At 33.5% G+C, this 17348-nt stretch overlaps 1 protein-coding gene across 2 annotated transcripts; it reads right to left on the bottom strand.

Moving 5' to 3' along the window:
- Positions 1-3553: 3553 nt before the first annotated feature.
- LOC134281144 (lysosomal proton-coupled steroid conjugate and bile acid symporter SLC46A3-like) lies at positions 3554-12396 on the bottom strand. Of its 2 annotated transcripts, none has more exons than XM_062763612.1 (5): positions 12300-12396; positions 7468-8634; positions 6882-6965; positions 3929-4085; positions 3554-3671 (listed from the first exon to the last, which is right to left on the bottom strand). In XM_062763612.1, the coding sequence occupies exons 2-5, from the start codon at positions 8600-8602 to the stop codon at positions 3584-3586; spliced, it is 1464 nt and encodes a 487-aa protein (XP_062619596.1). In that variant the 5' UTR covers positions 8603-8634; positions 12300-12396; the 3' UTR covers positions 3554-3583. The 2 variants fall into 2 exon arrangements, with proteins under 2 accessions (XP_062619596.1, XP_062619597.1); XM_062763613.1 differs by having other exon boundaries at positions 7468-8623.
- Positions 12397-17348: the final 4952 nt, after the last annotated feature.

Genomic DNA, 17348 nt, shown 5'->3' with positions numbered 1-17348 from the left:
TACAAATATTGGAGCAGAGCAAACACTAACCTCAAAAACATTAGAGGAGTAATATCAGGTGCCATGGAGGAGTGAGGATCCCCTGTCGACCGATCACACCCGCTGTGTGCTTCTTGTCATGTTCGGGAAATAACGGGAAAATTCAGTGTGTAAATGATGGCCTATCAATCAGTATGAAAAACGCCAGTCACCATTTAACTCAAGATAAATTGTATTGCTGACATGGTCTTTGTATCGACCATAGAACAAGCGAAATGATGACTTTAAAAACAAGAGGCCCAGGGGCCACAGCGCTCAGCTGAGCAAACCGGCTAGGAAAATGCACATATCAGACCAGAACTGAAAGTTTACTGAGGTTGGAGGGGGGGGGGGCTCCCCCCCCCCCAGGGGGTCATGATTTGAACAAACTAGAATCTACAATACCTGAGGATGATTCCATATAAATATCACTAATCATGGCTTTGAAGTTCTTGAAATGAAGATTTTTAAAGATTTCCCTATTTATTCCTATGAAAAACTTTGATAAACCATTTCGGCCCCACCCTACCCCCAGGGGTCATGATTTGAACAAACTTGAATCTACACTACCTGAGGATAATTTCACATGAGTTTCATCTTTCCTGTCTCAATGGTTCTTGAGAAGAAGATTTTTCCTATATATTCCTATGTAAAACTTTGATCGGCCATTTTGGCCCCACCCTACCCCTGGGGGTCATGATTTGAACAAACTTGAATCTTCACTACCTCAGGATGATTCCACATTAGTTTCATCTTTCCTGGCCCGGTGGTTCTCGAGAAGAAGATTTTTAAAGATTTTTCCTATATATTTCTATGTAAAACCTTGATCGGCCATTATGGCTCCACCATAGCCCCGGGGGTCATGATTTGAACAAATTTGAATCTACACTACCTGAGGATAATTTCACCTGAGTTTCACCTTTCCTGTCTCAATGGTTCTTGAGAAGAAGATTTTTAAAGATTTTTCCTATATATTCCTATGTAAAACTTTGATCGGCCATTTTGGACCCACCTAGCCCCGGGGGTCATCATTTGAACAAACTTGAATCTACAATACTTGAGCATGATTCCACATTAGTTTCATCTTTCCTGGCCCTGTGGTTCTTGTGAAGAAAATTTTAAAAGATATTTCCAATATATTTCTATGTAAAACTTTGATCGTCCATTATGGCCCCACCCTAGCCCCGGGGGTCATGATTTGAAGACACTTGAATCTACACTACCTGAGGATAATTTCACATGAGTTTCATCTCTCCTGTCTCAATGGTTCTTGAGAAGAAGATTTTTAAAGATTTTTCCTATTATTCCTATGTAAAACTTTGATCGGCCATTTTGGCCCCACCCTACCCCTGAGGGTCATAATTCGAACAAACTTGAATCTTCACTACCTCAGGATGATTCCACATTAGTTTCATCTTTCCTGGCCCGGTGGTTCTTGAAAAGAAGATTTTTAAAGATTTTTCCTATATATTCCTATGTAAAACTTTGATCGGCCATTTTGGCCCCACCCTAGCCCCGGGGGTCATGATTTGAACAAACTTGAATCTACACTACCTGAGGATGATTCCACATGAGTTTCATCTTTCCTGGCCCAGTGGTTCCTGAGAAGAAGATTTTTAAAGATTTTTCCTATACACTCCTATGTAAAACTTTGATCGGCCATTTTGGCCCCACCCTAGCCCCGGGGGTCATGATTTGAACAAACTTGAATTTACACTACCTGAGGATGATTCTACATGAGCTTCATCTTTCCTGGCCCAGTGGTTCTTGAGAAGATTCTTTTAAAATGCCATTAATTTTTCTTTAATCCATAATTATCTCCCCTTGGAAAAGGGCGTGGCCCTTCATTTGAACAAACTTGAATCCCCTTTACCCAAGGATACTTTGTAGCAAGTTTGGTTGAAATTGGCCCATTGGTTCTTGAGAAGAAGATGAACATGTGAAAAGTTTACGACGACGACAACGACGACAGACAACGGACAAATTTTGATAAGAAAAGCTCACTTGAGCCTTCGGCTCAGGTGAGCTAAAAAGGGGAACCCGGTAGGGGACATATATTGCTTATGCAATACTCTGAGAATGCGTTTTAAGTAAAATATCTAAATATGAGACAGATGTGTCAGACTCTGTGGTATTTTTCATCCCAAGTTCACCGGGATATATCTCAAACAACTCCCTTCAGCTGAATATAGAATACAGAAAGAAAAAAAATGATTGTAAAATAGTTTCTAGATTTTATGCAATATTGCAGTTTCTATTGTACATACCTTCAAAATTTATAAGAGTGTTTAGGCTGTTTAAAATTAATTCTATGTTTAACGTCACCCGCGCGCGTAGGTTTTGGAGAAAATCGTCTTTGAAAAAAAACAAACAATTCCGTATTTCCGTTCCGGTTTGGTTCTACATTTAGCGACTCAATTCTGCATCCCGTAGTGACAGAAAATGTGCTTAGATGCCTCAGTAGATGGTGTTTGTGTTTTATTAAATGAAAAGGAGTGAATTAAACAGTATGGGATCATAAATGTAAGTAAAAAATTGATGTTTTTATTATTGAAGTTAATGACAAAGTCTAGTTTGTTGATTTTTATTTTGTCAGTCTTCGAATCACATATACCATGTGTACAGACTGTGACAATGACAGACTCAGTTCGTGATTATTTTGGCTGTACTTTTCATCGTATTTTGGAGAGAATTGCAGAGCTTTTAACTTAGTGCAAGATGTGTAAAAAAAAAATTATTTACAGTGAGATGCATCATTTAAATTTTATCAAATACTTTCATATTAAATATTTGTAAAAATTTGAAGGAACAGTAATGAGTAAGATTGATTTCTTCATAATTCAAGTACCTGTAAATACCTACATGTTTTTGGAAAGATAATACTAGTCTTTGCCATTTGAGCAGGGAGAAGCTTACAGAAGATAAAGCCTTTCAAGTGAAAGAGAGTAAGGAAATTGGTTGGGGTATTTTAAGAAGTGAAGAACCCTGTCCTGTGTGTGCAATTCAAGGTATTTAGAATAAACTACATGTAATACACTTTCAAATCTATTTTCAAATAGATCTAGTACTGTGAGAAAAAAATACAACATAATTCAATTTCAAGATATTTCAATATAAGAATGTATTAAATATTGTCATCAAATTTTTATTGTAGATATTGATCAACTATTCCCGCAAGAAGAACCTTTTCCTTACAGGTTACCATTGATGTGAGGCAATATAAATCCAAAGTACAAGCAAGGCCTAGTTAAAAGCCACTTTCCTGCACATTCAGTCTACATTGTTTGCTCACAAAAGGACTCAAACCAATTAACATTCTAAGGAAAAACTCTGCTAGGGAAATTTAAACTTAGGTGTTACATCCAATACTCTTACTACTCAATTCTAGTGTTTTTAAATGTACTGAAATGGTTTATTTGAATAAATTCATAATTGTTTGAAATTTTTGTTTGTTTATTTTTTTCCTCCCTCCCTCGTAGGTTTTGAACTTTAGATGTGACGTTAAACGTAGAATTAACTTTGAACACCCTTATCATACATGCATTTAATGCAGATACATTGGTATTCAAAATTTTTCGTTCATTTCATTCTTGTTTTCTTTTACTTCAAGGTCGTACTCGATTCGTCGTAACTTTGGAAGGGAAGTTAAAAATCTGAAAAATTGTAAAATACTTTTTAATCAAAATAGTATACTAATTGATGATTAATCTGACTTACTTGCAACATTGATTATCATATTGCCAATAAATGTAATTAATACATGTATATAATACTGACTGCAAAGGATACACTGCAAGTACATGTAATTAATATCGTACCCAAACTTGTTAATTAACCACATTTGTTGCATATCGTACAGTGGTCAGATCAGAAAGTATATGTCTTTGGGATTATTTCTTAACATACTTACAAGGAAAGAATCAATGAAATGAAAAACAACCCAGCCAACACAAGGAATAATGTTCCCTCGAAAAAGTACACAGTGTTTCTATATAGAGCGCTGGAGATCAGCGACCCAAAGAAAGTGCAAGCGGTCTGAACAGCAGCCATTCCACCAAAAAGGGCACCTGCAATATATCAACACCATAAGAATGGATAAAAATTTCAGAAACATTTTCTGTTCAAACTATAGTTAGATGCATTTTTATTCTTTTTCTGTGAAATCATTTTGAGACCAATTTCGAACTTTCTCTGTGATATTAAATTATACATTTAATCAGATCGATTTTATGAAGGATTGTCCCGAGATCGAGCAAAAATGAATCTCAGCTGCGATTAGGGGTTCCATTCTTATGAAGACAAATATGCTTGTGAGTGATTTTCAATGCCATAAGAGAAAAGCTATATTTATAAAGATGCCCAAAACTCGACAGGTAATGATGAGGGTGAAGATAACGAAAATGATATATATTGAAAACATTTTTAACAATACAAATCCGTGAAGGGGGCATAAACACGGGACCCTGGAATTTCTGAAGGTTGGATACGGTGAATATGAGGATTATTTATTCTTTTCATTTCTATGATGGAAGGGTCATTCATGACACAAAACATATAGTTAAACTTTTTTCAAATGTTGTTTTAAAAAAAAATACCCCATGCTTACTAAGAATATAAAAACATGTTTTAATGGCAATTATAATGTATACCAACTAAACTAAGTTAAAAGTCTTTGCAGGAAATTTCTTTTCAATGCCTTTTAGGGTAAAGACACTACGATCCCTTGAACGCTTTTGAAACTCATGGAAGATATCTAAATAGTCCTCAATTTATCAGAAATATGGCTGACGCGGTGCTTACTTTTATAAAATGTAATTAGTTTGTAGAGTAGGGGCATAGGCTTATGTCCTCTACAAAAAGTTTTAATTGATTAATATTATTACATAATTTTAAATTTTTGTAGTGGGCACACCGACAGTTAAATTTTTGTAGAGAGAGTTGGTGTCTTCGGATTCTCCTTCTTGGTATTACCTGTGTTTTATTGATGCATTTAGCAGAGTAAAACATTTACTAAAATGGTTTCAATTACAAATATTTCTTACAGTTTCGTTTCGGTTCATATCCACATGGTCTACTATAGATTGTTGAATGTAATTAATATATCAAGCAGTTAATTTAATAACACACAGGAAAAATTATTAAGGTCAAAATGTAATCAATTAATTTACAATAATTCGATAGAATATTTATCGTGAAAGTGATAACATATTCTACTCAATAAGTTTTCAAGTGTATGCTATCATAATTAAAGGGCGATAATTAATAACTCAGTGCATGTGATACATGTATGGATAATCAAGAGAAATCCGAGAGTCTATATGGCTTGTTGATATTAAGACTGAGAGATTGTTTAAAGTGACGCATTGTGTCAGAATCATGTTTATTTACGATATATGTATCATGCAGTGAAAGACTTTTGATAATTATGAGGATATAGTTAATGTAAGACAATTAAGACAATTTTAATGGTTAAAAGTACAAAAATTGATTTCATTTTCTTTAAAAAAGTTTAAATTTACCAATTATTTCAAAAAATGTATAGGTCGCCATATTATTTAAGATTGGAGACGTAAATAAACAGAAGCATATGTCAACAAAAAAATCGTACATTTGTTTGTAAATAGTATCATAAGTATTATGTAAAAACTGAGTCAAATGCATTTATTATTATGATGCTGAAAGTTCCTAAATACTTGCTACATGTAAGATCTTTTGAATTGTGAATATCAGGAAAACTATTTTACATTAGAAGTACAATAAGGAAAATGCCTGAATGAAGCTACCCGAGCAGGAGTTATTGCCCTTGTCAACATTTTTTGAAGATTCAATAATTGATTAAATAAAGGAAATATGCATTTTTAAGAATTCTTTTACTTAACAATATATATCATTTCACCTACAGAAAATCAATCTTCCAAAATATATTGTTCTATTGGGTATGAATTTAATTCAATAACATTTTTTGCTAAAACCTATGACATCACAGGACGGTGGAATTACCTTAAACTGCAAAAAAAAAACTGCACAGATTAGGTGACGGGAAAACAAAGGTTTTACCTACCGTTTCGTTGTTTTCGTGTATGTCAAGGTCTTGCCACTTTTATTTTTAGCTCAAACTTTTAAACAACATTCAACTGGAGCATGCAAAGGTGAGAAATATGTTGTAACAACATTTTAAAAAGATTTCATGAAAATTTTTGGTCTACTTACATTCATTCCTGGGAATTTGAGACCATTGTAACAAGGAAACTTATTCAACTTTTCTGCGAATGCGTACAATACTGTAAGGGAGAAGTATTTAGCAATATTTTCGTTATGGGGCATACTGAAACTATTTTTACTTGTTCTCCATAGAAATAGAACTTTTAGGTTCTGAAACCTGTAATTTTCTGAAACCTATCACATTTAGGAACTGAACAAAATTTACACGGATCATGCTAAAATTCTACATTTGTCAATTTTCCCCTATGTGCGTCACGGTGTCTCTTCATTTTTTTCTATTAAATAGATTAATTTGTTGAGTGGAAGGTATACATGTGCTTTTATGTTTATGGGAGACATTCAGACTTCAACAAACCAGTTGGATTCAGGAGACAGGGAGCTGCCCCTAATATGAAGAATATTCCTCTGCTGTAATTTTGATACTAGAATGGTAAATTTCATACGGGTTCTACCCCCTCCCTTTAACCGTTTTTTAGCTCCTCGGTCGAGAAATAGCAAATAAACTAAAAAGTTAGACTAAGTTTGCGACACCATCGAGTAATAAAATCTTACAGTTCAAACAACTAAAGAGGTCTTTTAAAGGGGTGATGGGGTGTTGCTTGAAGTTGCACAGTTGCATTATTTTTTACACCTGCTTTTACCTTGGTTCTCGCTAGAAGTCTCTCTCGACATAACGGCCCTCATCATGACAATCCCGAGACTCATTCCCATTCCTATCACCGGAGCTGAATAGATGCAAGAAAAACGTACAAGATTTCTTAAAATTCCACGATATATTTTTTTTTTATGCATAAAAAAACCATATCTTAACCAAGGTGGACAACATGATCAGAACTTTTTATGTTGATTTTACATACTCAATTGAAAATATATTTTAATGTAAATGTTCCTATTTTTACTCATACAGTCAATTTTAATTAGGATGTCCCTGAACCATTGATTAAATAAAATTAAAACATGCCGATTCGGACCATTTTAGGTACATGTAGTTTATCGGCAGATGGGAAACTAACAATTTATTAAAGATGCCATTGGCATTTATTTCAAGACCTATATTCATTTGTACGTTTCCCTACCAAATAATCTACCTCATGATTACTAGTATTTTAAACCAACGAGCGTTTTGCTATAATGTATTTCATTTCGAGAAATTAAACAATGAGAAAAATAATAAAAATGAAAAATGAGTACATGTAATCAGGGAAAAAATATTGCTAAACAACTTACTTAAAAACAACACTACTGTCGAACTCGTCAGCCCCTCGGCAATCAAACTGATAGTTCCTGATACAGCCCCGAGTACTGCAATAGTCTCTGCCCTCAAGCATATCACGAAAACTCGAATAAGAATCATTGATATTCCATGCTGCATCACACCTCTGAGGGCGTGAAACCACCCTACGTCAACAGTACTGAGACAAAATGGAGGACTTATTACGTAAAGAACTTCCGTTTGGTTCCTGCCTATTATAGCTATACATCCTATCATATAGATAAAAAGGCAAATGTTATATTTCAAACGCATTCCAGAATACTTTTTTGAGTAATAGAATTCGAGGGATTTGTGGAACGATCTTACAACACTCATACAGTGCCATGGTTCTTTGATTTTTCTTTGACGTGTTTCCGGAAGTAAGCATATTAAAACTATATTGCTCAATGTTAAGGGAAAAGCAGTAGCCATTGACCATAAATACCCTCGATCTCGTATTACATAACCAGCTACTACACCTCCAACCAAAAGTCCCATCCCGATAAAAATTTCCATAAAACCCATGGCGGTTGTTCTTTTTTTGCTGTTTCCTGAGATATCGGATGTGTAGGATAAAGCAAATTGTATATTAGCAAACGCCTCTCCACTGAAACCATGCAATATCAATGGTATTAAAAGATAGTAAAGCTTTAATTCAAAATACATGAATATAACCATAAAAACCTCCGCCAATAGCATTCCTAAAGTTGGAATAATCAACATCTTTTTCCTTCCCACGCGATCGCTAATACTTCCAAATACCAAATTTGAAAGAAGACAAGGAATCCCTTCACAAATAGCAAGGTACATCAAGAACATTGCAACTTTGGACTGGATGATTTTACCATGCTCTGTTTCTGATGCGTTTAAATTGCTACTGCACACTGAACTCTTTCCGTTCTCTGTAGAAGAGTTAGAAAATAAAGTTTTGCCCACAATATAAGGGTAGTAAAGGATAGCCGTGCCATTAAATATGGAAAACCCAAACAAATGCATAAAAGCGATTGGTCCTATTAGATATTTTCTTCTCGATAATTTATCAGGATTGTTGTCACGGCTTGAAGAGTCCTCCATTTTCGCTGTGGTTTTGTTATTATTATTGTTCTTCATATTCTTCTCTTATCTGCAATTCTTCAAAATGTCTACAAATAAAACGTCATGTACTTGAATTTTTTTAATAGAGATGCGTCATCATTCGTTTATTTAGTGGGCTTAAATAAAGGTTATTATTAAAACATTCTTTAATGATCAATCGTACGTTAATACGTGAAATTACATGAACATTCAACTTATTAAAACTAAAGGCATTTTTTAACTTCGTCCATAATTTCTCAAAGAAAAAAAATTAATTGGTTAAATGCATTTGATATTGTATAAGGATTTTAATGTGTAAATATTAAGAGTAAAACTTAATGCATATATTTGCGTGAGAATACATCTTAATTTCAAAGAAATTAAAGTTAATATGTAGATATCACTAGTAATGTTCATACTATACATGTAGATAGTTCTTGTGGTTCCTGCTTAAATTAAGGTATCCGACCCATAAAAGAATCAAATTTTCTATCCATAAAATTATTATTATGAATTACACTGATTTTATTTCAAAGAAAGAAATTACATGTAACCAGGAGAATTTTTAATAAAAAATAAATACCGAAATAGTAATTAATCATTGAAGTTTGCATTGAAGTGTAAGTAAAGAAAGATAGCTAATCAAAGCTTGTGAATCTGATCCCCTTCTTGTTTGTTAAATTGTTCACATTTATACCGTCATTTTAATAAATGACATTATTCATCTCTATGAAAGTGTTTTATTTGACTTATACAAAATCAGCAAAAACAAGCTGCGGTGAGCTTGCCTATAAGCATAAGAATACATAAAGAAAGATATTGTAAATAGAACAATTAGATACTAAGAATAGCAAAAAGTGTTGTGGTAGAAAGATGAAATTGATCATTTGGAATGGAAAAATGATTGAAAAATATTTTTTCCTTTCAGATTTTTCGGACTTGATTTTTATTGATGTAAGTCAAAGGGGGGATAACTCTTAAAGGACACTACAAGGTCATAAAAGAGGGCAAGTTTTGCTCTTACAAACATATTTTTGAAAAGTATGAAATTATGCCTACATATACTGAGCATTCAGTCCATATATATCTGTAGCCTTTTTTACAAAAACTCTCACGACTAAGATTAAATAATTCTATGAGATTTTGCTTAAAAGAAATATTCATTTTTTTCTAAGATGGTATTTACCATATTATCTAAAGTAATGGAAAAGTAAGAGATTATGTAATCTTCCACAGCGTAGATACTCATTTGAAATATTGGACTTTTTGTCTTTGTCGTAATCTTTTCTTTTTTTGTGTGTGTGTAAAGGACCACTATTATGCATTCAATTCTCTTGGAACTAAAGCTAATAAAAGTAAGGATAACTTAATTTTATTTGCAAAATGTTTAGGCTGTGAATTTTTGTTAGTGTCATCAATTTACCTTGTACTCTCTTTCTCTAACTTAAAATTAGCAATAATCACATTTCAAACATAACAGAAAATATTATACTAATAGCACATACTTACTTAAAATTCAAATCTCTTTTCAAGATCAGATGAAAACAATCTAGATAAGACAGAAATTAACCTTCATTTATTCCATTTCTATCTGTTTTCTCTGTGACGACTCTTTGAAAGTTACGTATATTTCTAGATAATTCAATCGGAATGTAAATTTCGCAAAGCAAAAGGAAAGGAGCAATATACATGTAAGGAGGCCTAATATGCATACATGTAAATCTCGTGCGGCTAACTGTACTTGTGCCTGACGTCAGTGGGCTGATGAAATAGACATTGGAGGCCTCGTGTAATTTAAATCTATAAAAAGATTGTTTTAAATCTAAATTTACAATCTTATTTCACAATAAAATGTAATTATAAGGAATCACTGTCAATTTTTAGGGGTATGCCAGGGACATCATATGCAACGATAATTGGAAACGTGGCCATGGGATAAAGCCACTTTCATTACTCCTCACTATGATATTTACAGGAGTGAAGGAGAAAATTCAAGAGTTCTGTGCAACTTTATATACTAGAGTAAGGGGACGACCATTTGATTCTGAGGGGGGGGGGGGCCTGGCAGATTTTGGAAATAAATAATCTGTCCCTGAAAATGTTGAAAATAAATAATCTGTCCTCCACCACAGAGAAAATAAATAATCTGACCATGACTTCTGATAATTAAATATTGTAAAAATACCTTTTTTATTCACGTGTAAATTAATCTCAAAAGTCTTCAATTCAAAATTTTTTTTGGCTCGCTTCGCTCGCCATTTTAGAACCAAATAGTATTTAAAATCAGATTACCAGACTGGATACTTTTCAAACCAATTCTTATACACCATAAAAGATAAATTTTGTTGTCGAATAATTATATTTTCCAGATAAATTAATACAAAATATACACTGGCAGATTTAAGGGGGACGTACATGTGTACGACCCCAGGCCCTCCCTTAAAATTTCAAAGTATATGATACGAATAATAATAATAATGCCATACTTTGGGACAATACCAATATTTTTTTGCCTAGTTTTACTCTTAAAATACACAAAAACCCAAGAGCTCCAGGGGGCTTCGCCCCCTCAGCCCTTTTCATTCAAAGTATGATATGACTTAATAATGTTATACTTTGGTACACATCTAACCAATTCCTACAAAAATTTTACTCTTATACATATTGAAAAACCTAAGAGCTTCAGGTGGCTTTGCTCCCTGAACTTACTTCATTCAAAGTACGGTATCACCAGTATTAATTATGTCATACTTTGGTTCATAATAACCAATACCACTATAATAGTGCCTGATTTTAATCTTAAAATACACGAAACCCCAAGAGCTTCGGGGGTAGGGGGGTGTACTCCCTTGGCCTCCACCAGGGCTTCGTCCAGGACCCACTGGGGCCCTTACGGCGGCCCCAGACCTCTTGCCTAAACAGTTATATCTGTCCCCTCCCCAAATCCTGTATCCGAATATGGTATATAAATAATAAAGTCTTTTAGAATCAATTGATCAAGGTACGGTAATACATAGAAGAAAATAAATAATCTGTCCTTGATAATCTTGAAAATAAATAATCTGTCCTCGACAGGCATGAAAATAAATAATCCGTCTCAAAAAAATTTGCCACCCCCCCCCCCCCCCCCCCCCCTCAGGATCAAATGGTCGTCCCCTAATGTAAATCTTATCAGATGTGGATACCGGTATTTAAAAAATCAATTGAACTTAAAAACTTCAACAGCTTAAAAACTTAAGATTTTTCATTTTTATATACAACCATTCCCCACGATAAATTGAACTCAAGGCTTTTTGATATCATTGACAGCCTCTTTTTTCAATAAAAATGGAACTCGTAAATTTATTTATCTTGTCATTGCACAATTTTTGTGCTCTAACATTCTACCGGTCGGCAGGGGATGCTCACTCCTCCATGGCACCTGATTCCACCTCTGATGTTTTGAGGTCCATATTTACCTTGCTCCTATTTTGTATTGTTTATGGATTTTTCAGCTTGAATACTATTCGTTATTTACTATGTTGCACTAATTAAAAACCAGCGTCGCCCATTAGGCAAATTATCCTACGTTGTCAACTTTCGTTGATGCCCTTGCATACCCAACAAACTAAATAGCGATTCCTTAAAAATACTTCAAATGTTATCACACCGATATATAAAGTTACCTTAACCAACAGTTTATATTGACTGAAGCCTGATTAAGTTATGGTTATCTACTGATATAAAAAGTTACCTTAACCAACAGTTTATACTGACTGAAGCCTGATTAAGTAATGGTAATCTACTGGCTAAAGAAATGTTCTGCCCTACATGTATCTCTGCTGCACCTGCCCCTGGCAAAATTAAATATGGATTTTTTTGGTCGAGGTAAACGATGCACAAAACAAAGTGTATAATGTTGTTTAACGAATTCTTTTATGACCCCATATGTTTTTCTAACTACTTTCTAATTGACATTTGATTCTCAATTTGCCCCAAAACACACTTCCGACTGGCAGTCAAATGAGAAAGAAAATGACATTTGCATTTTAGCTGGCAAAAGTTCAATTATGTGGATTTGAAATATAAAGTAATGTTAGAGAATTGCTGTTATTTAGTCAATACGATTATTTATCTATCTAATAAGTTCAAGATTGACTGAAAATGCAGCTATAAATGTTTTATTAGAAGATTCAATGAATAAATGATACAGACTTATTAAGCAGTTCATGTCATCTTGTTTACTTGTGCTGAATTCCTTATAATTACCTAGTGGGAAACCCATTCTTTTCGTTTCTTTTACCTTTGGTTTGTTTATTTATTGTTTAACGTCCATCTCGAGAATTTTCTGCTCACATGGAGACATCGCGGGTGCGAATCTCACTGCGAAATGGCGAGACTAGTCTTTCGGACGAGACCCTTGTAAACCGAAATCCTCTGTTGCAATAGGCGCTGACTCGGAAAAACAATTCTTACTGCTCAAAGGCTATGACATGTATGAGTGCATCTGCAACCCTCCACTGGCAAATACTGGTGTCTCAATATGAGTGGGAAAGTTCTCGGAGGGACGTTAGATAAACGAACAATTTAAAAAATTTACTTTGTGAAATCACTATACATACACATGTACTATTAAATGAGTAGATAAATATCAAAATGATATGATACATGTATATCAAAATGCTACTGATAATTAAATGATAAAGGAAAAAGAACATGCTTAAAATGTACATGTCAACAAATATGAATATGTAAACATTTTACGTATTAATTTCATTTTGTAGTAGATCCAAAAGCATATATGGTATTTTAAAAGATAAAGTTGTTACTTTTAAGCTTCTGACATTTCTAACCTTTTTGTTTTTTAAAAAAAATGAATCAATTCTAAAATAAAAACCTCAAAACTTAATAGTTAAAAACTATGAAAATGAATACAAAAGGAAATATTATAATTAATTGTGTGAATGGTATACTTGCCTGTGTGTTTTTGCTGTGTTCAGATGAATGTTCGACAAAATGACCTGATATGACTCAAATATAGGTTACGGATTGTTTATTTAAGAAAAAGGGAGTTTGTACCAAAGTTTTGTAGATACGATGTACATAACACGTTCCCTCTCCATGTGACTGACAAATTTAACTTAAAGAAATTAAAAATTGACAAATTTAACTTAAAGAAATTAAAAATTATCGTTCTTGAAAAGAAATTGTGGAGGAGTAAATGAGAGGTAAAATGCATGTAAAGCATGTATGTTTCAGCAAACTTATCCCGCCTTTGTGACAGTAATAGCTAATCAATTTGTCGCAGAGCACATAATGAAACAATTAAATATAGTATATAAAAATTGAAGTATTTGATATTCTTTAAGACGAGGATTTTTATGTCCCGCCATAAAATGACCGGGGTCATAAAGTGCTTTCTTATTCGTTGACTTCTCGTTCATTACCTATGCATAATATATATATATCATGTTATAATTTTTAACAATTGCACACATTCAAATTTGACCTTTCTTGAAATTGAAGCAGTTTCCGCTCTCGAACTTTTATAGAAATGAATGTACAAGATGAAAATTGCATGTACTTGTAGCCAGATCAATCCAGTTTATTCCTTTTTTACGAAGTTATACCCCCTTTACTTGGTGAAGATTTTTAAAAAAAACAAACATTCTGAGAGTATTACATTAGCAATACATGTCTCCTGCCGGGATCCCCTATTCTCTTTAGGATGTCCTTCAGTAAAAACAAACATTCTGAGAGTATTACATTAGCAATACATGTCTCCTGCCGGGATCCCCTATTCTCTTTAGGATGTCATTTTATAATATTCTGTATAAAAAAGTGCCCCCAAACTGTGAATACTTCGATATGTACTTGTTTATGAATGAAATATCAGAAAAACATGTTTGAATGCTATTAAACATTACATCAGGTCAGTTCACTTGGTTAAAAAAATATTTTATATATTTAAAAAAAATCAAACTTGATCTATGGTTTGTCAGTTAGTTAGAATGATCTAACTGTGTCTCTGGACAAGCCCTCACCACAGTTAGAATTATTGTAGTCAAAGAGTACCTAGCTAACCGGTTAACCCTCGAACAATGCGAGTATCGGTTAGTAAAACTGTTATTCGGTAAAGTGGGATAAAAATACATTTTAGATACTTAATAACTAAGATAATACATGTTACCGTGTAAGTGGAAATTTTAGCGAGACGCAAATTTAGCGATTTGTCCTAAAAATGGTTATACATTTATTATTTTAGCGAGAAATAATTTTAGCGATATAAAAAGACTCCTTAAAGAAGTCATTACAACTGTCATGTTCTAATTTTTGAACTCCCACCTGGTAGATTCAAAATTTAGAACATGACACAACTATAACGCAATTAATTTTTAGCGATCTCAGCACTCTCGCAAATAATGCCAAAATTAAATCCTCGCTAAAAATTCTACTTATACGGTATATAATTGTTTATTTTAAGCGTATACATACATATATTCCTAATTTTCTTTTCTGTTAGACTTAATCTTGTGGTTAAAAAAACGACTGATTTGTTTAAATTATAGTTTTTACAGTTAATTGATAGCTTTTTTTGTCAGGGCACAGGCACCTGACGTTACTTATTTTTCTTTTAATAAAAAAAATATACCCACAACTGCTACTAGTAAGGTACATGTACCCATCTTGGATTTTCGAAGTCTGTCATTCACTTGTATGTTCTAACTCTGTGATAGTTCCCAATGTCAACATGGTTTATAAATTATACGAAGCAAGAAAAAGACGTTGAGAAAATGAGTTGAAAAGTCGTCTTCTTGCGAGATTTTTTTAAGGTCATAAGCAAACACAGTTTCAAAAAGGTTTGTTGTAATTAATTTGGTAGTTATTTTCAATGTAAATCTTTTGGTGTTCTAGATTAATCGTTTTGGTGCGATTCTCATTCTGAATTTGTTTGCTACATTGCGAGTGAAAGGAATGCATTCTAACTAATGTTCTCAAATTGGACGATTATAGTAACCGGTTATTCGCTATATCTTCCGATCGAGTACTCGGTTACTCTGGTGATTTATCGTTATAGTTCCATATCTTTTTATTTAAAGCATCCTTTACACAATGGAAGTAATAAAACATATAATTATACTCTATATAAACTTTATTCATAAACTTAGAAATACACACACGCTTAATATTCAAAGAATTTTAATTTTAGAATAAAGAAAATTAAATCAACACATGAAGATGATTGATTGATTGTATATTGTTTAACGTCCCTCTCGAGAATTTTTCACTTATATGGAGACGTCACCGTATGCCGGTGAAGGGCTTCAAATTTAGACCTATACTCGGCACTCAGGGCCATTGAGCAGTGAGGGTTCTTTATCGTGCCAGCGCCTACCGTGACACGGGACCTACGTTTTTAAGGTCATATCCGAAAGACCCGTGACTTTCTCTTCTGATGCCGAGCGTTTGGCGAAGGAACAGTCACTACCTATTTTTACGTCTTAGGTTTGACGCGACGCCGCGAACGAGAATCGAACCCGGGCCTCCCGATCACGAAGCGAACGCTCTACCACTAGGCTACCGTGAACGGTCATAAATTGGGAAGAAGAATCCTTCCTACGTTTTTAAGGTCATATCCGAAAGACCCGTGACTTTCACTTTAAGGTATACCTTTACTCAGATGACCAAAAATTCCACTGATAAGAACGAAAAACTACCTATTGCACATTGTACACCAATGATTCTTGTGTTAAATTTCAATTTCAAATAACTAAGTCAATGACCTACTTTTCATGCTAGTGGCCCCTGAGTATTTCTCGGGAAATACCTCAATTTTTCACACTATGACCAATTTTTTCTATGCATACAAAATATTACCAGCAACTAAACTCTTTAAATAATGAAATATTATAGCAATGGAACAGCGTTGCTTCATATAAAGAAATGATTGGAGTTTGGGCCAGAAATGTGATAATTATAACAGTCCGAATTTCCTCTGTCATATTTATATTTTTTCCCCATTTTAAATCGAATATATCAAAAATCTGACTGATAAGAACTCTAAACTATCTATAGCCTCAGATTACCTTTGATGCCCTTATTCTCATGGTATTAATATTATATGGGGTCGATGATCAAATTATTGAGATATATTGTCTGGAATGGTTTTTGTACATATTTTTGAATTTCTTTATTTCTTAGCATTCAATCATTTGAAATAATTTATGAGCTTTAACACATATAATATTTGCAAAATGATGTTTAAAAATACATTTAACCTTTACTTCGTGATTATTATTGAAAGAAATCAAAATTTTTGACAAAAATGAAAAATTAAAAATTTAGTCCGAATTTCCTCTGCATTACCATACTTTGACTTTTGTACCTGTATATTTTCTTTAAATAATAAAATATTAAATTTTTATATTGATTTCGATTTAAAACTTGCTTATTTTATCCATTTAGAACAATTTTTGATTTAACATATTATACTTTATAAAATTTCCTTTCTGTTATCTGAAACCTGAGTAAACGTCATCCTTAAGTGCCGAACGCTTGGCGAAGGAACAGTCACTACCTTTGTTTACGTCTTAGGTATGACGCGGCGCCGCGAACGAGAATCGAACCCGGGCCTAATATTTGTAGAGTAAGTAATACTGGGTGCTGTATAAAATTAACAAACAAGAGGCCCATGGGCCACATCGCTCACCTGAGTAACTTGGGTGATGCAGATCTTTTTAAAAGATTTGTTCTATATATATTTCTATGTAAAACTTGGATTCCCCATTGTGGCCCCGCCCTT

The sequence above is a fragment of the Saccostrea cucullata genome, unplaced genomic scaffold, assembly GCF_032062105.1.
Source record: "Saccostrea cucullata isolate Sc308-1 unplaced genomic scaffold, CSIRO_AGI_Scuc_v1 ctg2312, whole genome shotgun sequence".
Classification (NCBI taxonomy): Eukaryota; Metazoa; Mollusca; class Bivalvia; order Ostreida; family Ostreidae; genus Saccostrea; species Saccostrea cuccullata.
This window is presented reverse-complemented; position numbering and strand designations above follow the sequence as displayed.

Excerpts from the sequence above, each read along its gene's own strand:
- LOC134281144 (XM_062763612.1), bottom strand. The coding sequence starts at position 8,602 with ATGAAGAACAATAATAATAACAAAACCACAGCGAAAATGGAGGACTCT. Across the intron at positions 4,086-6,881 it reads GACTTCTAGCGAGAACCAAG|GTGCCCTTTTTGGTGGAATG; the intron begins GTAAAAGCAGGT and ends GATATATTGCAG. Across the intron at positions 3,672-3,928 it reads ATTTCATTGATTCTTTCCTT|ATTTTTAACTTCCCTTCCAA; the intron begins GTAAGTATGTTA and ends ACAATTTTTCAG.